At 48.9% G+C, this 23,505-nt stretch overlaps 1 protein-coding gene across 27 annotated transcripts in view; it reads right to left on the bottom strand.

Annotated features, from left to right (window-relative positions):
- Nucleotides 1–23,505, bottom strand: part of Ppp2r5c (protein phosphatase 2, regulatory subunit B', gamma) — a 135,932-nt gene that overhangs the window by 5,677 nt on the left and 106,750 nt on the right. For 7 of the 27 annotated variants that reach the window (NM_001135001.2, NM_001373951.1, NM_001373952.1 and 4 more), the window contains 5 exons: nucleotides 22,503–22,556; nucleotides 15,931–16,101; nucleotides 9,544–9,671; nucleotides 8,344–8,445; nucleotides 5,709–6,703 (listed from right to left, as the gene is read on the bottom strand). In NM_001135001.2, the coding sequence (NP_001128473.1) occupies nucleotides 6,598–6,703; nucleotides 8,344–8,445; nucleotides 9,544–9,671; nucleotides 15,931–16,101; nucleotides 22,503–22,556 (561 nt within the window). In that variant the 3' untranslated portion in view covers nucleotides 5,709–6,597. Of the gene's footprint in view, nucleotides 1–2,530; nucleotides 2,655–5,708; nucleotides 6,704–8,343; nucleotides 8,446–9,543; nucleotides 9,672–15,930; nucleotides 16,102–22,502; nucleotides 22,557–23,505 lie in introns of those variants that run through there. The other 20 variants (XM_006515924.3, XM_006515918.3, XM_030246740.1 and 17 more) reach the window with 7 other exon arrangements.

Here is a 23,505-nt window from a genome sequence, read left to right as displayed (position 1 = left end):
GCAACTCATTTCTGTTTCCCCCTCTTCTTCTTCTTTTCTTTTCAGACAGGTATTTTAGTTTCTTCTTCTTTTTCAAAAACAGGCTAATCGTTACTAGGTAGTCTAGCTGGTTTTAAACTTAGGACCTCCTGCTCTGTCTCCACTCCATAGAACTTCAGAATCGCTTGGTTTTTGAGCCCGGGGTGACCTCTGAACTTGCTATATAGGCAGAGATGACCTTGACGTCTTGGTTTTCCTGCCTTCACCTGAAATCAGCACTGAGGCTTCAGGAGGGCATCAGCACGCAGGGCTTATGCTGGGCTGGGATAGTCAGGTCTTCCCGCACACTAGGCAAGCACTCTAGCAACTGAGCTATATCCCAGGCTTGCCACTTTAAGGGAGAAAAAGCCTGCTGGATTCTAATGGATAAGTTACTCTGGGAAGAACTGACTTCCCAGTGCCAGGCATCTCCTGCCTCCATACAGGCTCCAGCCACAGAGCTCTCAAGGTGCACGGCTGACAACTTAGTAATGTCAATTACAGAAACTTTAACCAGCTGATGTCATCTCGAGAGTCACACAGACAGAGAGCAGATGTGTCATGGGAGCCTCTCATGGCAACCCTGCCAAGGCTGCTTAGAAAGGGACCTGTCGCCCACGGTGGGTGAACAACAGCTGGGAGGCCCCTTGGCTCCAGAGCCCTCCAACACCAAAGCCTGCTTTTTGAAGCATTTTAAAGGTGTAAGGTGACTTTGGTTTGTGTTCTTGTTCCAATTGCTGACCTTGTAAAGCACAGGGCGAAAGTTATGGCGAGTAGTGACCAAAGCTGAAGGATGCAGCAAAGGAAAAATTCCTTTGAACCTTCAAATACTCAGTGTGTGGTAAATGCCTCACAAGTCTTCAACTTCTAAATTTTCTATGGCCCGAGTGTCTTAAAATTGAGTAAAAGGTCACAAATTCGCAGGTAGGAGGCTTCCCCTCAGTCAAGGAATGCGGGGGAGGGGGGAATAAAAAAAGATGACCTTAATTCCTGTTAAAGTCACAAAGAAATCGTGGAGGAAAACTGCCTGGTTAGAACACAGGAAAACACATGGGTTTCCCTTCTTGTCTATCCCTCTCTCCCACTGGCTGCCTCTTTCTTCCTTACTTTTTTCCAGGAGGGTCTCACTGTGTGGCCCAGAATGGCCATCAGCTCACAATTCTCCTGCTGCGGCTTCTGGAGCTCTGGGATTACAGGCCTGAGTAGCCACGCCCAGATGAGCTCGAGTCATTGCAAAGAAAAAAACATTAGGAGCAAAGTGTGGAGTTCAACTAATTGCTGACAGTAAGTCAGTAGGTCAGTAGGTCAGTAGGTTAGTAGGTGGCCACTGAGCTTCTCCATTGCACTTCTAGTGCACTCATTTATCCATTTAAACAACATTCCATTTAAACGGAGGGCCTGAGGATGAACATGGCAAGTTCAGGGGCTGGGCCTTCCTTGCTCTGCACTCTGACAGGCAGTCTAGGACTCCAAATCAGACAACCATGCTGCAATGGGGAAAAGAAACAGCCACCATCATCCCTGCTTATGTTATTTACACACGAGACACGGCCGTCCAGAGCACTGTCGGCAGCAATTACGAAGAGATGCAGCCTCTCTTCATTCCAGGCCTTGGAGTGCTTCTGTGTGCTATACTGGGACCACAGCCCAGTTCAGAAGGTTCTGGTTCTGCAGACATTCTGCAGGTGTGGCTGGGGGGAGGCTCAGCTGGCTAGAGTGCCCGCTCTTGGTAATGCTCCGTCCTGTTTTAGTCAGGTGATGGGTTATCTGATTCAAACAAATAGATTAGAGAATCCTTCTGTGTGTTTAACTGAGCTCCACAGGACGCCACGGGCAGAAGGCAGCAATAAGGGATCCCCGTCCACATCCTAGAATCTGAGTACTAATGTCTAGGGACTCTGGCATTGGTCAAAGGGGGCTAAAGGCTACGAGTCAGAATGGCCATCATCTCCAGGTCCATTCAGGGCGTTGCTTACACGTGCTCGGAACAGGGAGCATGCCCAGAGGGACACCAAGGAGCTCAGCGGATCACCGTCTTTAAACCTTCCTGTGTATTTTCTCAATTTGGTAGAAAGAGATCTCTGGTTATAAATGCTCTCAACCGTTGCACTGAGTGCAGTGTTATTGGAACTGTTGCTGGCACAGCCCTGGCCTGCCATTGGGCCCCTGGGCCCTGAAGGAAGCCAAACTTCCCACCTTGGGTATCCTGGGAGGTACGGGGCATAGCACCTGCTATGAAGAACTAAGGGAAAGCGTCTGTGGATCACAGCAGGAGCGAGAGGGCTGCAAGGGGAAAGTGAAGGGTGAGATGCTATTGCAAAGCTTTGCTCTTGCTCAAGCTAACGTACAACAGCTAGGAGTTGGGTTTCTGTTGCTAAGATAAGTAAAGCAACAAACTTCGGGCACACACTTAATTGCTAAGAACTTTCCTAGCAATCCGATGGCTCAGCGGAACGTGACGGACCCGTCAAGCACATCTGTAGCGGGCTTTGCCCTGCTGTGCTCAATGCACCTTTTACCTGACGAGCCTCGTCGCTCACTGTCTTTTTCAGCATCTGCACATCTTCAAACTGAGGCCCATCTGTCTCCATTGCGACCGGAATGCTCACGGCGCTGGCTTGACTATACACTGCATACTGCAATGCAAAGTATGGAGTCACTGTCCGTTAGGAGCTGGGTCTGCACTCAGGGCCCTCATCCTGCATGGGCTGCTGGCCCACTGAACTTCTCTGAGTCCCTCTTCTACAAAAAGCCACGTAGTGGGAGACACGCTTGCCTGCTTGCCCGCTGATGAAGCCCGTGGGCTGCTGCCTGTAGGCTGCTAGAAAGGGACTCACCCTCCTGCAGTCTGGACTGTGGGACTGACCCTCTGCTAGCCGGCCCCATGATCACTTCTACGTCCTCTTGAGTTCATCTCTAGATAGCCAGCTTATAGCCCTTTGTATCTCTGGGCCAAAACACTCAAGGGGGACTGTCCATAGCAGAAGCTGTCACCCTCCTTCACATCCACCTTGGGGTAGCTGCCCACAAATTCTTCCCTTCATTCCATGTCCCCAGTATTTTCCTAAGACCGTAAACCTTTCAACATAGCCCAATAGCCTAAGGCCACCTAAGGCAGCCTGGTCTACTGCTAGGATCCCTCTAACGAGGCCCTGGTGTCAGGCCTGCTGGGTCTTGGGACCCTGTGCTCAGCTTCCCTAACCTCTCCGTTGTGCTCTCTGTTCCCTATGATCTGGGTGCATCAGGCAGGGTGTAACGGCAGGTAGCCTTCCACCTGCTTGAACCACTGACTTCAGGCTTTGTGAGCAGAGGGACAAAGCCACAGCTCCTGCTCCCTCTTTGTGTGTGAGGTCAGGGAGGGACAGAGTGTCTGCTACAGCTTGGGGGTCATGCCCAGTTCTTCCCTTGTCATATAGGTGCTGCCAGGAAGCCCCAAGCCTGGAGGGGAAGCAGAGTCTTGTGTTTAGACTTACCCCTCCTGGCCAGCAGCTCCTCCGCTCAGCCTCGTCTGGTTCCTGTTCTTAGTTCTTTAACAAGCCGCTTCCTGGTCACTAACCACGTGTTCTGCTCGCCTTACCCTCCAGGCTGGGTACTGGCTGTAACCTGGCACTACCTGCTATCTCGGCAGCCTCTTCCCACATGTCCCAAGGGTCAGCTCCCCGTGCGCCTGGCCTTTCCAGCACACCATGCTGCTGTTGACATAACTGAAGAGCTTTCTAAACTGCAAGTCTGCCTGGGTCACTCTGCGCCTTCCATACATGTGGAGGGATAAAGGTAGACAGACAGTGTCTGCCCTCTCTCCAGTGTTACCACAGCTACTGCAGGGCCAGCCCTGAGTCTCTCTGGTATTTTCTAACCCACCTGGGTCTTGGGCCATTGCCTCAAATGCAAACTGAGTGACAGCTGTCGGGTCAGGCCTCCCTCTGTACTCTCACTGGTCCTCGCCTCATCTCAGTGCCATTTCTTTCTGACCCTCCCTACAGACATGAGCCACACCTCCTTCCGAAATCCAATTCGGCCAGAAATCTCCACTGTTGCTTCAGGATACACAGCACCTTGTCCTCAAAGTCACGTGGGGAGGGACAGAGAGGAATGAAGGTCTGCTGTGTTGTTCTAAAGCAAATGTGCCATCTTAGGACTCCGGGATAAAGCCAGAGTTTCCACACAGCTGTACACAAGTGGAAAGGACCCCATGCCCACGGGCTGTGCTGCCTCATGGCAGATGAACTTCCAGCTGGCACGGCCTTTCAACAGGCAGCAGCTCATAGGAGGGCAAGAGTGTACAGGTCTCCACATGAGGTGTGGACCTGGGGCTTCATCCCCACCACAGCCCAGGTACACCTGTACCTCAGAGAATTGTTTTTCACTCACACAATATCCCAGGGGACAGCAGGGTGTGTGTGTGTGTGTGTGTGTGTGTGTGTGTGTGTGTGTGTGTGTGTGTGAGACAGAGAGAGAGAGAGAGACAGAGATGGATAGAGATGGACAGAGACAGAGAGAAACCTGTGCATACACGCACGCACACACGCACGCACGCACGCAGTTAGATGCCCTAGAGTCAGTTTAGTGGGTTAGGAGAAACAGATACGTGCTGGATATAACCAGTGCTTTAGATTTCCACACAAATCACGTGGCATGGAAACCCAGGAAAGTGGCTATAACTGCCAAAACATGCCTTCTACCAACTTCCTGATCCTTCCTCCATTCGCTCTGAGCAGATGAAGACACTTGCTTGGACTGTAAAAATGAGACTTGCTCTGGGAACACATCTCCTTAGACACTAGTGAGCACAGTGAATCACTGGTAACCTTCCTCTGGATAGTGAAGTGCATGCGCACTCTCACCAAGGCTGACATGATCTGGAGACCCCTTAAAACCTCAGATAACTACCGCCACACTGAGTCATGTAATGCCAAGTACTAAGTAGAAACTAGAGAAGGCTTTTTCTCTCAAGAGAATGAGTTCTAAGGTGTATTTCCAGCTCTGAAGTCTTATCACATGAAGTATTTTCCATTTTAGAGACAGCGTGTCATGGGGCATGTGGACGAGACTCTTGACTGTCACAGATGGTTCACACAGTGATGGGGGGGGGGGGCGGTGAGGACAGTGGGAATGAAGGTCACCAAAGCTCCAATGCCAAACCCACCACAGCCATCATCAACAGGTTGTAAGAGCGATCAAAAGGGATAAACCAGAAAGCTTTGTTGCAAGGCAGTGGCGACCCCAGTGCTGACCCCGTAACGCTCTTCATTTGTAAGTGGGAGCTCTGTGCAGTTTTCAACAGAGTATTTCCATTTTCTAGGCAAAGCAAGCCTTCCAAGGCTCTCCACCGGCCAGATTAAAAACAAACAAACAAACAAACAAACAAAGTTCCAAACAAAGCAAGGCCACCAGTGCAATGCCAGCAAGGCTGAGTCACCTAACCCTGCCCACACAGGCTTTTGCCGAGTTTTAAAACAACTGCCGGTGCTTCTGCCCACTCTCCACATAAGCCCTGTCCATACGTGCAGATCTCTGTAATTAAGCTACAAGCCTTAGAAGAACTTCTCTATAGCATGTAAAGTGCTGCCAGGGAAATGTGAGCTACTTGTTTTAGGTGGAACCGCAGATCCGCAACAGACTGTCATTAAGTATCCTTTCTTCAAAGGGATGCAGGCTAGAATGCTGTCTCATAGGAAAATACACACTGATATCTTCATATATTGTTTTTATTAAATGACAAAGATTAAAAAAACCCACATCCAACTTACATAATAATTTATGTACACACTTAATACACACTTCTCAACCAAAAAGAAATACACTGTTTAGTAAGATATTTTCTTCCCTGGAGAGCTGAGAGAAGCCTGAGAGATCTTAGTGTGGAGAAGGTCAGACATTTCATCAAGTGGCTGTTATAATCAGACACACGCAACAAGGAGAAAAGAAACACCCAGTAACATTGATCATTCGGAGCAGCAGAGGCAACACCCCAATAACTGATCATTCGGACCAGCAGAGGCAACACCCCAATAACTGATCATTCGGACCAGCGGAGGCAACACCAAAGAGCTATGGCTGCAAAGCTGTCCCAGGCTCTGCCAGCCTAAAAGCCAACCCTGGACAGAGGCTGCTGAGTCACCTGCAGCTCTGACAGACAGGACCATCTGCCTGGCTTCGCCTTGCGGGAGCACACTGCATCGGCTAGGGTAGAGGAACAGTTAGTGTGAGCAGGGCAGAATTCAGTTAGTTTTCAGCATTCTTCATCTGCCTCCCCCCCATCCCTCTCATGTATGAGAATAAAACGGAGGAACACGGTTCAAGTGACAGCATCTATGACATTCGAGCAAGAAAGGACATTACAATCTTAGAGGTTACATCCTGGTGTTCTCTTTACCACATCACATCTTACTTTTAAAAAGAAGAGAAAAAAATCGATTCTGTGGTAAAAGTTACGTGTGGCAAATAAGTACTTATACAAGAGGAAGTTACAAAGTTGGAAAGTGTTTTATTGCGGACATTTGCACATACAGTGTTAGTGACGTTGGCCTCCCTTCCTGGGGTGGAGCCAGGCCCTATCTCAGACATTCACGCAAAGCCTCAACACTCCCGAGTTACTCTCTTTTTTAGTACCTGGGGATTCGCTTTGGCTAGATTTTCTATTTTAACCCATGCTTCTTCTCGCTCTTTCATTTTTAGCTTCTCTCTGAAAAACAAGAAAACATCACTTGTATTAGAGAAGAGTCGCACGCAGGCAGGTTAGGGGGCGAAAGCAGGGGGACACCCGTGCCACAGTCACGTTTTCCTGTGCTCTCTGGTCCTCCTCACGTCTCACACCACGGCTCTCAACACGTGTAACGTGAAAAGAAACCTAAAAACTAGCCAAGAGTGAGACTAAAGACACCTAAAAATTAAAAATTTAACAAGACTTTAAACATAGCCCTCCCTCCCCCATCCCCTCCAAGTTGGTCCAATGTTCCCAGCTTGGCTGCCTGCCTGCTACAGTCTATACCCACTGTGCAGACAAGTCTGCAGAGGAGCCAAGGAGGCCAGAGCTGGTACCCCGAGGTGACAGTATTCCAAGGGGAACCAGGGTTGCTTCTAATTCCATCATTAGATGCACTGATTTTTTTCATTCATTATTATTTTTTTTTAAACCCTCAAAATGTACTACCACAGGCAACTTCTGAAACACCATCACTCTCTAGGAGTGGAGGAGGCACCATGGGAGAGGTGGCTTCTTAGAGACTTCTATCACACTAACTCTGCTCCGGGGGCTGTGCCCTGGTCTGGCGTGGCTCCCTGTGGCTCTGCCACCCTGTGCATTGAAGACACGCCTTCTGTACTTTACCCAGGGTACGCCACCTGCCCTGTTATGCCAAGGACTTTTGTTACAACCATTGCTGTATTACCAGGAACCAAAACAGAGCTTGACATGCAGTCACAACTAACAGAGCATCTAAAAATTGGGGAAATGGTGGTAGCTAAACACACATCCTATAGTTCGTCCACCATAACCACTTTTAAGTGGCTAGTTAAAAATAAAATCTGCCAATGGTTCACACTGGGTTAGGAAGAGTAGGGTTTTTTCCTTCTTTGTTTCCTTTTTCTTTAAATAGATAGGGTCTCACTATATACCCAAGCCTGGCTTTGAATCTGTAGCAATCCTCCTGCCTCAGCCTCTGGAGTTGGGGTTATGGACTTGTGTTGCTATGCCTGGTCTAATAAGTGACTTACTTAAGTAAGTTTTTTTTTTTCTTCCTTTTTTGGTTTTTGAGACAGGGTCTCTCTGTGTGGCCCTGGCTGTCCTGGAACTCACTCTGTAGACCAGGCTGGCCTCGAACTCATAGATCTGCCTGCCTCTGCCTCCCAAGTGCTGGGATTAAAGGCGTGCGCCACCACGCCCGGCTATAAACTGTATTCTTATTTTCTGGCTGTGAGATGGCATGAGGGCAGAGAACAGCTCTGAGGAGGGTGAGGACAGCTCTGTGGAGTCTCTTCTTCCCATCCATTTTTACACAGGATCTAGCTCAGGTCATCAGACTTGTACCCACTGAACCATCTTGCCAGCCCCCAGAGTGACCTTTCATAACTAATGAATCACATGACTATGCACCCAGCCTAGGGACAGAGCACAGCTTCAGGGGAGACACAGCCTCTGAAAAAGATAAAGGCGACTTGGGCAGTGGAAGGGCAAGGACCCTGGCTTCAGACACATGCCTTTTGGTGACGGGTTTCCTAAGCCAGAGCAGAGCAGGGTTGTTTTACAAGCTCAAAGTTAGAGTAACTCTGCAGGACAGACAGAGGCTGCGCAATACTCAGGAAGCTGGGCGAGGAGCCACTTACTTGAGTTTCTCTGCTTTGAACTGCTGAGTGCAGTCATCGAAGAGTTTTTGGTTCATCTCCATGAAGAGTTTCAGGGCGTTGTATATCAAGCCGTGTATTGTCCTGCAGAGCAAATGCCAGAGTGAGACGCCCACACCGGGTCCTCTTCATCGTTCCCTGCCTCCTGTCACACCTCCCTCCCTCCTCTTGAGCCCCTGTCTCCCTTACTTCTGAGGTCCTACCTCCCCACAATAAGCTCACTTGGCTCTAATACAAGTTGCTAGTTCTGATTCAGTTGTTTCTCCAGTCAGGGCTTCTAGGCACCTGTCAGGCCAGGAAGTCCACCTTCCTAGCTAACAGCAGGCAAAGCCACTTTGCCTGAAGACAGAATAGAAAACGTGGAGTCCTGAGAAGAACTCTGAGTAAGTTACTCAGGAGGCAGTGACAGAGACTGCTTCGGATGCTCCTCGGAGGAGAGGGATGCAATGGCATCCACATTTGGCTAAAGCGGAGTACAAGCTCAGCTTTCAACCCATCTGGCACCCATGGGGAGTTCCTTGCAGGGTGTCAGAGAGCTCTCCATGGGTGAACTGACTTCCTTTTCCTCTGAAGTGAAATGAAAGGAGGGGGGACAGTCCTCAGGCCATTTAAGACACCCGTTCTTCTCTTTCACACTCTAGGTAGTGCCCACAGTAGGGTGGCCATCGAGTTTAGTGATGGACTCCTCTGATATGTCATGGGACTTGAAGGGCCACCTAAGGATTGCGTTCCTGCAGGACTGAGTCCGATGAACTCTGCAGTGACCTTTGAGGCTCCACGAGCGGCCTGGAAGGTGCTCAGACACAGGCCCTAAGCTGGCGTGAAATGGGGTTGAGGAGACAAAACAACCACAGAGGTCACAGGGACAATCCACACTGAGGCTTAACTGAAAAACTCATAATGAGCTGGGTGTGGCAGTCCCACACCTGTAACCCCAGCACTGAGGAGGCAGAGGCAGGCGGATCTCTGAGTTCGAGGCCAGCCTGGTCTGCAGAGTGAGTTCCAGGACAGCCAGGGCTACACAGAGAAACTACGTATCAAACCAAACACCACCACCCCAAACAAAACAACAAAAGTCACAAAGAAACGGCTGTTCATCTAAAAAGCTGAGGCATAACCGCAGTCACAGCAAGGCATGCACTATTTAAAGGTGACCAGGAGCTAGCGTCCTCCAGTTCCTACTTGTTCCAGTGGGTCTTTGAGTTGCGGTATAAGGACGGAAACATGATGGGCAGAATCTTCGCTGCGTTGTCACTGATTAAACTCATGATGTACTCGTTGTTCCAGTAATAGAGCGCCCGCTCGGCCACCTGCAAGACAGGGGTGCACAGGTGTTGGTGACCCGTACAGAGGTACAAGGCAAACACTCCCACTGCGAGACCTGTGAATACAGCAAGTTATACTGGATCACACAATTATCACCAATGCCGTCAATTCTAACAGTCTAGGTTGTGACACTGAAGAGCAGTCAATGAAGAGGCAAAATGAGAACTTAGGTATCAAGAGGACACGCTGGCATTCGCTTCTCCATTTATTCAATAAACATTCGTGAGACCCCAGGCTGGATGCTGACACTCGGTGAAAGAGATGCGCGTGTGCATGGATGCACCAGGCAGTGGTGTATGCATGTGTAAATGAACACACACATGAGGAGGCCAGAGGTTGACACTTCGCGTCCTCCTAAATGGCTTAACATCTTAGCTTTCAAGACAGGGCTTCTCATGGAACTTGACTGGCTGGCAGGGACTCTCCTGTCTCTGACTCCTGAGTGCTGGCTTACAGGTGTGGCCAGGTGATGCACACTCACTCACTCAGGTCCTCAGGTTTGTGCAATGAACACACTGACGGGCCACCTCTCTGCAGCGGCGTCCCTCCCCACTCACTCCTGCTTGCCCTATCTGAAGGAGGTTTCTTGTGTGCGCACCATCCACTTAGTGTGGACACAGGCGGAGCTTGGCTGGAAGTAGAAAACGGAGACGATAACTGATTTTCTAGAAATGACAAATGATGTTTGGGCAAGAGGGTTGTCTGTAAGCATGGAGGCTGTATCAGAGGCAGACCCCGTGTGAGAGATGCTGAGAGCAAGGACAGCAAGAGGGTCAGGAGTTTCCAAGATCGCAGAGCCACATCTTGGGGCCTGTGAGCCGGCCCTTGCTTTGGGTGAACTGTAGAGCTAGGACTCCTTTCGATTAGTCCCATGTTCCCAATGCAGAAAGGTGAAAAGCCAGGAAAAGCACTCACAGCCCCCCCCCCCCCAGCCAAATCTGCAGCTGCCCACGCCTCTGCCCTGACTGTTGTCCTTTAGTCAATGGGCACACACAGGTACGGCCTGAAGAACCGTCAGTTCACAAACATACAGAAGGGAGCGTGGTCAGTCCTGTCCCAGTACAGTAGTCCCTAAGCACAGCCAGCATGTGGCGTAGTGGCCACCTGCAGAGCTTCAGAGCTGAGCAAGACTGCCACCGGAAGCCTTGAGTGAGTGGGTGAGGAAGGAGCTGGCGGTGGAGGGTTCAGGAGCCAGGATTAGCAGCTCTTCAGAGAAAGTGAGGAGAGGTAAGCTTTGCAAATGGGTAAAAGAACACAGACAGAAATACAGCGTACATCTGTCTTTGCTTTTTCTTTTTTAAAAAGGGCTATGGAGATGGCTCGAGGTGCAGGTGCTTGTGACCAAGCCTAATGACCTTAGTTTGATGCCTGGGACCCACACGGTCGAAGACAGCCAACTCCTCCACACACACATCCTGCAGTATACACTTGTCTCCACCCATGCCTATCACACACACACACACACACACACACACACACACACGCACGCAGTTTTAGGATGCCTTACTACTGCTCACACCGAGTCTCTCACCCACCAGAGCCTTCCACGCACTGGGACTAAGTAAGGGTGAGCACCACCATGAATGACAGGTAATTTTTGCTTAAGAGTTCAAGACTTTCTTTGCTTTCATTTTTGCTTTTTTTTTTTTTTTTAAAAAACCTATGTAGTTTAAGTCAATGTACAATTGATAATCTTCCTGTCTCTGCCCCCGAAGTATGGGAGCTACAGGCATGTGCAATTATGCCTGGCCAATTCCTTACCTGTAATTTTTTAGGAGATCTCTTTATTCTGTGTCTATGCTGTGGTGGGGCAAACCCTCGCAGCCCCGAGCGAGGGCAGCATGAGAGCTGGCTCTCTCCTTTCGCTATGGGTCCTAGGGATCCAACTCACTGTCAGGTTTGGTGGCGAGTGCCTTCACCCGCTGAGCCACTGTGCTGGCCCTGAATTTTAATTTATCCTGTGTACACGGATGTGAGCATGTGCTATGATGTGCATAGAGGTTAAAGGTCAACTGATTCGGTTCTCTCCTCCCAACCTCACGCGGGTTCTGCATCCCGAGGTCAGGCCACCCAGGCTTGCTCGGCAAACGTCATGTCGTCTTTTTTCACTCCTTTCTGTTTTGAGCCAGGGTCTTACTGTGCTGCCATAGCTGGCCTGGAACTCAAAACGTCGCCCAGGCAGACCTTGAACTCAGAGTCCAGAGAGAACATTTAGGTATCCATAAATATTTTTGGATATTACGAGGGTTGTTTCAACCCTGGTAAGAAAACAGGAGACAGGGTGCTTGAACTGAAGGCTCAAATTACAAAGTGTTTTAGTTTTTAACACAGTTTTGTTTTTCTTGAGAACAGTAGCCAGCCTGGCCTAGAGTTTGTGATCCTTCTGCCTCAGTTCTGGGATTAACTGTTCTCTCAGCTGATTAATGTCACGCTCGGCGACAACCTGAGCACTCAGCACTCCTGCATGCTTGCCCCAGTTCAGCCGTGCTGCCTGCCGCCGTACTGGCAGGCGCTGGTTCTGACCAATGTAGCATGGTATTCCATTCAGATCTCTTCAGCGTTGGGCCCCTCGTGAGGATAAACAACTTCACTCTGTCCTGTCTGCTCGCCTTCAGAGTCAGCTTGCACCAGCACACGTAGTACCCATGTACACTTTTGACTTATCTTTCTAAAACATACATAGTTTGTTTCATGCGTGTGTGGACTGTCAGGATTGGCAGCAGGTGCCTATCTGCTGATCCACTAGGCTGGGCCCTTTGCACTTTCACAACAACTTGGAGTTGAGAGGTGACTGACACCTCAGATGCTGTCTCCTCCGCAGCCACCATGGCCTTGCCTTAGGCGCAGGACAACTTCCAGAAGAGAAGCGACCAAGATGGCCAGGGAGTGAGAAAATTTAAAACAGAAAAGGCACAGGGAAAACATCTAAATATTAAGAAAGAGCTGGCCACATATTTCTGGAAGGTTTTAGAACTGATCCGAGTCAATGGGGACTGGACTTATCGGGGAGGCCCCTACAGGAAAGAGTGAAGAGTCTCGGCGGTGGATGACCTGTGCTGGGCTGGTTTCCAAGGTTTAGAATCCTTTAGTCACAATCCCTGTCAGAGGTGCCTCTGCTTCTCTGGGGAGACCTTGGCTGTCCCTGTACACTCTACCCTTGGCTCATGGGGAAAGGCACAGTGTGCACAGGCGGGGAGAGCAGGCCTGGCTCACTCGCCTTTGCTTCCCCGGAAAACACGGTCAATGCCTTGCAGGCGTCCTTCCTACCTGGGCTTGTTCTTCCACATGAAATTTTATCAAATTTGACACATAGTAGCACACACCAGTAATCTTAGCACTCTGAATCTGAGGCAGGAGGATCATGACACGAGGTCAGTTTGGGCTACAAAGCAAGTTCCAGGACAGTCAAGACCACACAGAGAAACCCCATCTCAAAAAACCCAAACCGGGGCTGGAGAGACGGCTCAGTGGTTAAAAGCACCGACTGTTCTTCCGAAGGTCCCGAGTTCAAATCTCAGCAACCACAACCATCCTTAATGAGATCTGACGCCCTCTTCTGGTGCATCTGAAGAGAGCTACAGTGTACTTAGATATAATAATAAATCAATCTTAAAAAAAAAAAAAAAAAAACAACCCAAAAAACCCAACCAAAGGCTTCTTCCAGCAACTGTTGAGTGTCGAACTTTTCACCTAGAAGTAGGCCTTTGTGAGCCATGCACCCATCCTGGAACACTGGCTAGAATGGTCTTGTGTAGCAGCCACAACTGTTGTGTCCAGAATACACAGCTCCACAGCTGCCCCCGCCCCCCCCCCCCCCCCCGACTTCTGGCTCCTACAACCCTGTCTCTTCTGGGGCTTCCCTGAGCCTTGGAGGAAGACAGTAGGGCAGGGATGTGAAGGCCAACACTCTAGTCACTTACTCTGCACTTGGGTCATCTATGGTTTTGTGTTAGCCTCTGTCCACTCTACAAAGCAGGCTCTCTGATAGGGGTGTGAGCAGCACTAAGCTAAGGGTGCAGAGTCAGCGTTTGGAAGCCCGTTAATCCGTTAATCCGTTTAGCAAACTGATGGCAGTAGGTTCTCCCCAGGGCCTATGAACGCTGGGCCGCTGGTTCCCGCACAGGGTTACCGTGAGATCCTTCTTATCAGGCAGGCTTTCAATCCAGTTAGATAGCTGTAGGTTATCCCTCCAGACGTTCACGCCCTTACTGTACGGTTCCACTGGGTGTACCTCCCTGGGGAGTAGTTACTGGAGCCTCCCTAGCACCTTGCAACACTATGGAAACTGGCAATCAAGAAGCTTCCAGCCAGTACCAGCTTGATTTCTCTAAGTCCTGTGACCAGAGTGCATGGTGTCACCAGCAAAAGGGTCTTAGCCCCACATTCCAGTCGGCAACTAAGTCGTCTGTTGCTGTGAAGAGACACCACATCCAAGGCAGCTTACACAGTGAAGCAACTGAAAGTTAGAGTGCATGGTGATTAAGGCAGGGAGCACGGCGGCAGGCAGCAGGCAGCAGGCAGCAGGCAGCAGGCAGGCAGGCAGGCAGGCGAGGTGTTGGAAATCCACTCTTGTTCAAACCAACATGGGAGGGCTCCCCCCCCCCCAATAACTTGAAGGAAGGTGTCTCATGCTTGGTTTTGACTAGTTTTTGTTCGATAGTTAATGGTTTCTGAGAGAAGTATTAATCTCCCATGCAGAGAAATTCTAATTAAACTCTCACCCCACCCCACCCTTAGATAAAATAGGTTTCCATGTCTGTAGGCATTCTTTTCTATCTCTGGGGAGGGTCAGGTTCTCACATACTCTTGGGGTCTCTCTCTCTCTCTTCCAGGGGCTCTCACACCTGCGTCCTGGCTGGTACCCAGAGTGGGGATGAGGGGATACACAGAGTTTTAAACGATGCTCCTTGGTGAAAACTGCTCACTCCCTATGTTTTGGAAACACAATCTTCCGGTTCTAGTAAATTGCCCATGGATGTTTAAAATAACAACAGCTCAGGCTTCCCAGGGCTATAATGAATGCAGTGGGAAGCCTGTCCAGGGGTTCCTTCTCAGCAGAAGCAAACCCAGCCTTGTCCCCAGCAGAGCTGTCAGGCTTCCTTGTTTTAGGTCTGCTGCTGGTCCCATGGCTTCCTTCATAACTCTGGAAAGGCTTTGCATGGGAGGGCCTCGACACTGAGAGCAGTCTCTCGGGACTGCTGGTCTCTTCACGCAGTCCTGGGTTGCTCAGCTAGTTTCATGGTGGCTAAGCAGTCATCGCTTCCAGGGCCACAAAGTTCTGCTGACCATCACATCAGCTGGACACAGCAGAAGGTGTCCCTGGAAGGAGACACAGCCAAGGCAGCTCAGAGAACTTGAGAGTAGAAAGTGGGTAATGGACACTAGCTTTCCAAACTGGATTTTAGTAGTAAAAAAAATAAAAATTAAAAAAAATATTCAGAAATATTCTAAATGCTGGAATTAAAGGCATATTGCCCTCTACTGCCAGGGAGAAATAGTAACTTTTTTTTTTTAAAAGAGTTATTTATTATTATAACTAGTTACACTGTAGCTGTCTTCAGATGCACCAGAAGAGGGCATCAGATCTCATTCTGGGTGGTTGTGAGCCACCATGTGGTTGCTGGGATTTGAACTCAGGACCTCTGGAAGAGCAGTCAGTGCTCTTAACTGCTGAGCCATCTCTCCAGCCCTTAACTTTTTAAAGATGTAAAGAGATACAACTTTATATGTCAGAAAGGAAGCACCTTATGAAGAGAGAGATTTTCAGAGTTAAAGGTTTTTAATTGTTGAGGTATTCATTGATTTGGATAACTCAATTATGAGAAATTAGGGTCCTATGAACGTAACAGCACATCACCTGAATGCAGAGCTTTGCAGGGACAATGCTGTCAATCACAGTGGCTGAGAAGAGTGGTTTCAGTGAGCAGCATAGGGGCCAGAAGTAAAACTACCCAGAACTAAGATTATACTTTATTTTTGGGTACCGAGTCTCTCTATAGCCCAGGCTGGTCTCAATTTGTAGCAATCCTCCTGCCTTAGCATCCTAAGTACTAGGATTACAGGAATGAGTCACCCCATCTGGTTAAAATTTTAGCATCTAATTCTGAAGTATATGTTAAATAAAAAAAAATTTGAATTCCACCAGTCGATCACAGCAGGACCAGAGCATAAACAGCTTCATGTAGAGAAAGTCATTTTGACAGGAGCACCTGGCCCCCACCCCCGGCACCCGGACCCACATACCTGGAAGTGAGGGCTGGAAACACATTTGGCTAACTGTCGGAAAAGAGGCTCCATGATCTTCACAAACTCTGATGGTTCAATTACATCTAAAATTTCTTCTAATTCATTTAAGAACATTACTTCTTTTGGACTGTGAGTCTTTGGCCAGTATTTGAGAAGTGCCATTACCACCTACAAAACAGTAACAGCAAACAAAGTGATCTCACAGGACGCCAAGACACCCTAGGGCACTGGTTCTCAACCTGTGGGTCACGACCCCCACAGGGGTCACACATCAGATCTCCTGCATATCAGATATTTACATTACAATTCATAGCAGTAACAAAGTTACAGTTATGAAGTAGCAATGAAAAAGTTTAAGGTTTGGGGTCACCACAACCACAGGAACTATGCAAAAACAGCTGCAGCATCAGGAAGGCTGAGAACTGCTGCTCTAGAGGAAAATGACGTCCCCACTGCCAAGCATGAGACACGTGAGACGGAAACGGTGAGAATCATCCCCACGCCTTTTCTCTCATTAGCAGTCTAGTTTTGCTGGGCAGTGGTGGCGCACACCTTTAATCCCAGCACTTTGGAGGCAGAGGCAGGCGGATTTCTGAGTTCAAGGCTAGCCTGGTCTACAGAGTGAGCTCCAGGACAGCCAGGGCTACACAGAGAAACCCTGTCTCGAAAAACAAACAAAAAGCCAAAACCAAAACAAAACAGTCTAGTTTTATATACTTTAATGTGATCCATCCCCTCTGATGGAAGAGCAGTGGAGTGCTCTAGAGTGGAAGCAGCCAGTGTAGACACTGCTAGCAACCTTCAGACGAATGCATACTGCACCTCTCAAGGTAACTGACTGCTTGTCACACACAGTTTACAACTTTGTTAAAACACATCAAAAGCATGTTGTCAATCTCACAGATGTAAGCCCGCATGCACTGAAGGTGTTGGACCTGAGCGGGGTTCCCGATGCCCCCCCTGTGTGATCACCCAGAGCCCAAGGATGAGTCCTGGAGAGTGCTTGGTCAGGAGGAAGCACATGGCAGCCCAAGCTTCCACTGAGCGCAGTGCTACCTTGTCTGAGGCCCAGGGAGTCAGATTATAAATTCACAGTGCTTCCCTACTCTGTGGCTACTGCACGTTACTCTCTTTGCCTAAGTCAGAAAGCTACAAGGAGTGCCTGCTGGGCAACTTAGGAAGATGCTCCTCTATGCTTTCAAAATATCTTACCAAACTACACCCGCACAAGATACTTGACTTGGCTCAACAAAGATGAACTACAGTTTTAGAGTTTAGCCATTATTTTCTAAAAAGTGCAATGAGCACCAGCAGGCCTATCTTCATAAGGGCACATGTGTGCATACACCTGTGCTTACACACCCCTGCTCACACACCTGTGCTTACACACCCCTGCTCACACACCTGTGTTCACACCCCTGCTTACACACCTGTGCTCACAAACCTGTGCACACACCTGCAAACATACATCTGTTCACACACCTGCCTGCTCACACACCTGTGCACACACACCTGTGCACGCACCTGTGCACAGGAGTCACTTGTTTCTCTGAAGCAGTGTGAGGCCTTGTCTGTGAGGCGAGATGGAAAGATGAAACGTGAAGAGACAGGAGAAAGGAAACCCTCGTTTTGGGACTTAGCTTGAGTTTCCCATTGGTTGAAGATTTAAGAAACCTGAACAGAACTTACAAAGCCAAGGCTGTCTATAGAGAACACTCCTTTGCCTAAAGACTTCAAACATGGAAGCTAACAACAGACTATGCCTACTTGAAGTCTGGAGGTTTGAGGTCTGGATTTGAGGGATCAGCACTCTTCTTTAATACAATGAACTTCATAAAGCCTACCTTAGGATTTCACTTGTAAAGGAAATTCTTTTTTTTTTCTTTTCTATCACACCTACTTATTTCCTGTGTGTTTATGTGTGTGGCGTCAGAAGGAGCTGGCAGAGACTGGGTGTCTCCTTTCACCGCATGGGCCCCAGGAACTGAACCCATGTTGTCAGTCTTAGCATCGAAACCTTTATCCACTGAGCTACCTTGATGACCCACAGAAAGAAATTCAAGATAAAGAAAAAAAAATATTATACAAAATATTTGGTTTCTTGAGACAGGGTTTCTCTGTGTAACCCTTGCTGTCCTGGAACTCACTATGTAGGTTGGCTGGCTGGTTTCAAAATCAAGAAATCTGCCTGCCTCTGTTGGCTTCCTGAATGCTGGAATTGAAATATGTGCCACCTCCCCCACCTAAACTTTTACAATCTTTAAACACTGTTATAAGTTATATCCTTTGAACAATGTAATTAGGACAGAATCTAAATCAATCTCTCTCTCTCTCTCTCTCTCTCTCTCTCTCTCTCTCTCTCTCTCTCTCGTGTGTGTGTGTGTGTGTGTGTGTGTACTGTATAGAGAGGCAAGTGCAATTCTCCTGGGAAGTTGGAACCCTTGCCTTGGTTGGTGTCTTAGGGTTTATTGCTATGAAGAGATACCATGACCACTGCAACTCCTATACAGGAGAACATTTCCTTGGGGTGGAATTACAGTCTCAGAGGCAAGAAGCACGGCAGCACATGCAGACATGGTGCTGGAGAAGGAGCTTAGAGTTCTACAACCTGATCCAAGGCTGCAGCAGGAGACTGCCCTGTTAGGTTTATTAGCCTGAGTATCTGACACTTCAAAGCCCATCTCCACAGTGACATTTCCTCCAATAAGGCCACACCTCCTAACAGTGCCACTCCCTATGAGCCAAGCATTCAAACACATGAATTTATAGGTGTATTTCTCTTAAAGCAACTGAAGTTGTGACTGACTTTTCTCTCTCAACACCCGCAATTAACTATAAAGCATAAATGTCCATTTCTCTCAGTTTGAGAAACTTACTGTCTTTTTTTTTTTTTTTTTTCTCTGTATAGTCCTGGAACTCACTTTGTAGACCAGGCTGGCTCCGAACTCAGAAATCCGCCTACCTCTGCCTCCCAAGTGCTGAAATTAAAGGCATGCGCCACCATGCCCGGCTGAAACTTACTGTCTTTGTGTCACTGACTCATCCTGAAATGCCTTTTCACAGTATTACTAATGGACTCTGTGCGTGTGTGGGTGCGTGCATATAGTCCCAGGCTGCTGGCAGCACCTCCCTCTCCACCACAGATGACAGTGGTGACAGGGTGTAGAGCTAGCATCTCTGCTCCCATTTTGGGACCAAAACTGTTGAGGAGTGTGTGCTGCCCTTTAGAGCTGTTTGTCACTCACTTGTCACTTCCAGTTATTACAAAGGTGAAGGCAGGGCGGGTATCTGAGAAATAGTCATATACAATAATTCTGCTTTGGTGCTCTGGGTATTTAGGTTCCTGGACATTTTTTTTTCTATTACCTATCTATTATAAAACTTCAAATTTCATTTTACAAGTCCTCCTAATTTTAGAATCTAACAAAAATCTACAACTATCTTGAGCTGGGCGTGGTGTTGTATGTCTTTGATCCTAGACCTTAGGAGGAAGAGTTAGGCAGATCTCTGTGAGTTTGAGGCCTGTCTAGTCTACATATGGGGTGCTAGGCTAGGCAAGGCTGGTAAGACTTTCACAAACACACTCTTTAAAGTCTTAAGAGAACACATTTCTAAAGTCTACCACTTAATGATTTCCCTCCGACTATTAAGTCAACCAGGCATTTCTTGAGTATCTACTTTGAATCAGAACCATGGTTAATATGGAAGACAGGAATTACTCTTGACCCACACTGGCCCTCCAGCGGTCAGTGGGTTTTTAAAGTCATGTAGGGGCTGCACAGCCAATATGGACTGCCTTGATGGGAAAGCCAGTTTCTGAACCAGGTTCACACTGGACTCTTTCTGATCTTTGAGCTACTGTGAGCAGCACCCAGTTTTCCGGTCTGCGTGTGAGAAGGGCAGGACTCTGCCAAAGGTGTGCATGCCTGCGTGTGCTAATGCCAGACAACACCAGCGCCAGGCTCCAGGCTCAGCGCATGCTCCCTGAACGGGGAAGAGGGGAAACACATCAGTGACCCTGCCCTGAGTCCTGGCGAGCCTGTCCTGGTGTACCTAGGGGCAAAGCCGTGACTGCCAAGACACGTGGGTCATCCCATTAGCAGAGGGAGACAGGCGGATGAAAGGAGACACAGTTGTGTAAAATCTCCCATGAGCCTCTAGCCTGGCAACAAAGAAAACAGTATCTATGCCTAGTGTGCCCAGGAAACTTTGGAGTCCGTGAAAAATATCAATTACAGGGTCAGCAAATGCTCTTTACAGATGGCAGCCTTTTAAGCGGAACACAGTGATGGGCAATTTCCACTGTCAGTTTGATTGGATTAAGAGTCGCCTAAGGCATTAATGAGACACACCCAAGGGTTCATCCTCTGAGCCTCTGCTGAGAGGATTAACTAAAGGGAAGGCCTGCCCTGTGTTGGTGGCATCAGCCCAGGAGGTGGAGTCCTGGATGAAGCAATGATTAAGAACGGAGAAAGGCAGCTGGAGTCCTTCGTCCCTCGGTCCTGATCTGTCTGAAGTCTAAGCGCCTAAGCTACGTGGTCCTGCAGCTGTCAGCTCTGCTGCCCTCTCAAGCCTCAAGCTGGACTCAGTCTTCCTGATAAGTCCTTTATTGGTGGGAATCTGATTGCAGTAACTGCCACGACTTGTATTTAAAGCAATCCACATGGCAACCTGGAGCCCTGGGGTGGCATGTGAGGTTCCTGTGTGCGGAGTACACATACTCCTTTCCAGTCCACACCTCCATCTTAAGTCTTCAGAGCTGGCAGCAGAGGTGCACACCTTTAGTCCCAGCACTTGGGAAGCAGAGACCAGAAATCTCTGAGTTTGAGATCAACCTTGTCTACAGAGAGAGTTCCAGGACAGCTAGGTCTACACAGAGAAACCCTGTCTCAAAAACCAAACCAACCAACCAACCAAAACATAAAACGAATTGCTTACTTCTAAGTCAGACACAGTGGCCTTTGCATTTTTATAAAATGTAAATTTCAAAGGAAGAAATGTACCAGGTGAGAGTCCAAATGCTTTGAGTATATTGAAAATCAGCTCTGCTTTCTGCAGCTGGACAGTGATATCATATTATCATCTGTCAGCAGATGTCATCTGTCAACAGGAGCTACAAACAACAGCTCGGGGTGGACACACCACACTGGGTGTGTGGGACTTCTGGCTTGTTTGTGCACAGCCCTGCCTGCGACTGGCATCCTATGTTTACGGGACAGCGGCATTCTGTCTTGTCTCCCGCAGTTAAGCTCACCCCTTACCGACCTGCCTATCTGTCATTACACTGCATCAGTGGGGCAGAAACCTTTACAAGTGTCACCTGAGTTCATGCTCTGCTCACACAGATGAGGAAAGAGAGTCAATCCGGGCTAAGCAGGCCCGGGGTCAGGCTGGGACAGGGCCCAGATGGTAGAGATGCTTCGGGTGGGAGGATCCCGCCTGAGGCGAGCGAACAGGGACTAAGGCACACAAGCGCTGAGCGGTGAGTTCTTCAGTCATCAGCATAGGAAAAGCACACACAAAGAAAACCCGAGGGAGAAAACTCAGTGTAGCTTTCTCCCACGCCTCTCTTTCTTGACTTCTGAATGTAAAAGGGGTGGTGGGAGCGGGTGGGATTTCTTTTCTTTGTGAGGTGTGGGGAGAAACCTGTGTGACCATGCCAGTGCGCTCTTGCATGGGAATGCCTGCCGAGGTGGGAGAGGGTGTCTGATGCCCTGGAGCTGCAGCTACCGCCCGCTGTGAGTCACCACCTGGGTGCCGGGAACCTCTAAAGGGCAACAAGTGCTCTTTGTCACCAGTGTTGCTCTAGCCAGCTCTTCCTCTTCCCAGGCAGACCTCACACTCACAGTCACCTGTCCACCTCAGCCTCCTGAGCCACTGAGTGTGGCGTGAACTGTATGCCAGGACCGCATGAGCTGCATGGGCTACGGACTGCAGCCCAGGCTCCTTTAGAAGTGGATTCAGCTGCTTACACTGCCTCACCTTAGTCAGGAATGACGTTGCCAACCATGCCTATATTTAGTGACTGATTTGTGTGTGTGTGTGTGTGTGTGGAGGTGCAAGGAATTTTTAAAAATTTAATAAAGATAAAACACACACACACACAGACACACACATTAGAAATCTAAACCAAAAGGCAGTAGTCTAGTCTCCATTTGCTGTTCAGTGATTGTAAAACAACACTAACTTAGATTAACCTTCCAGAGCATCTCCACTCTCCTCTAGAGTGCAAGGGATTTCTACTCTTGCTGCAACCCTGTGCCCGAGTCAGAGCACTTGCTGCCCAGTGTGGAGGGCTCAACGGGGCCAGGCTGGTGGCCACAGCTGCTCAGGGGCCATGTTCCAAGGACTGTGGGACAGTGTGAGACAAGGTGGCAAGCTTATTATACATAACCTTCACTGCGGCGAAGGAACTCGTCATCAGACCACCACAGCTGAGCTGAGCCTCCAACCCAGGAGTGGGACGAGCTTCCGACAGTGTTGCCACTGAAGGTGACAGGGCCGACTGAGAGGCAATGTGGCGAAATACAGGGACACAGTGAGGGTCACAGTCCAGATCGAGCACTTACTGGTTCAGTGAGGGTGCTGTCCTTCTCTAAAAACTGCACGACACAGTACGCCAGCTGAAAGGGAGGGGAGAGAGTGTCAGATGTCATCAGCATGGAAGCTCCCTTCTAGAATGACCCTCAACCACCCTCCCCTGCGAAACTGCCTGCTGTGGCTGAGCGACAGTTTCAGGGAGATACCTTTGGGACGGATGCTCACTGGATAATTCTTCCCCGATCTCTTTGTGACAGATTTTATAGTTGTGTGTGTGTGTGTGTGTGTGTGTGTCTTTAGAAGATGAGAATAGACAAGTAATGTAATACCTGGAAAGTTGTAGTGCAGAGTCCTACCAGAAATCTCTGCACTCTCTTTATTTGCCCTTTGAGATAACATTTATATGTAGCCCAAAGTTCCTGCCAGCCTCCTGCCTCAGTCTCAGGGCGCTGAGATTAGATGTCCCCCACGCCAAGCTCCTTTATGAATTATTACTGCTCAAGATGGATATGATACAAGACAAGCAGACCTGTTACCTGGCAATGCCAGACAGAAAATGTGCGAACAGGAGGACAGTGCATCGGGTCAGAATGGACTCTTGTTTAATTTTTAAACGAGGTCCTGTTACATACAGTGCACGCGGGCCTCAAACTCATGATTTTCTGCCTCGGACTCCTGAGTGCTGGGATTACAGTTATGAGCTCTACGTCTCGATACAAATCTTTGTTGGGGATGGAAGCTGAGACCTTGCACATGACAAGCAAGTACTGCCTGTCCTATGATGCCCACAGCCCTTCCATGCGCTTTCTTAAAAAATAATCTTTACTTTATGTGCACTGGTGCTTTGCCTGCATGTAAGTCCGTGATGGCGTCACATCCTGGAGTTGCAGACAGCTATGAGCTGCTATTTGGGTGTTGGGAATTGAACCTGGGTCCTTAGGAAAAGCAGTCAGTGCTCCTAACTGGTAAGCCATGGCTCCAGCCCCCGTCCCCCATGTGCTCTGTGTGTGTGTGTGTGTGAGTGTGGAAATA

Source organism: Mus musculus, chromosome 12, assembly GCF_000001635.26.
Source record: "Mus musculus strain C57BL/6J chromosome 12, GRCm38.p6 C57BL/6J".
In the NCBI taxonomy this organism is placed as follows: Eukaryota; Metazoa; Chordata; class Mammalia; order Rodentia; family Muridae; genus Mus; species Mus musculus.
This window is presented reverse-complemented; position numbering and strand designations above follow the sequence as displayed.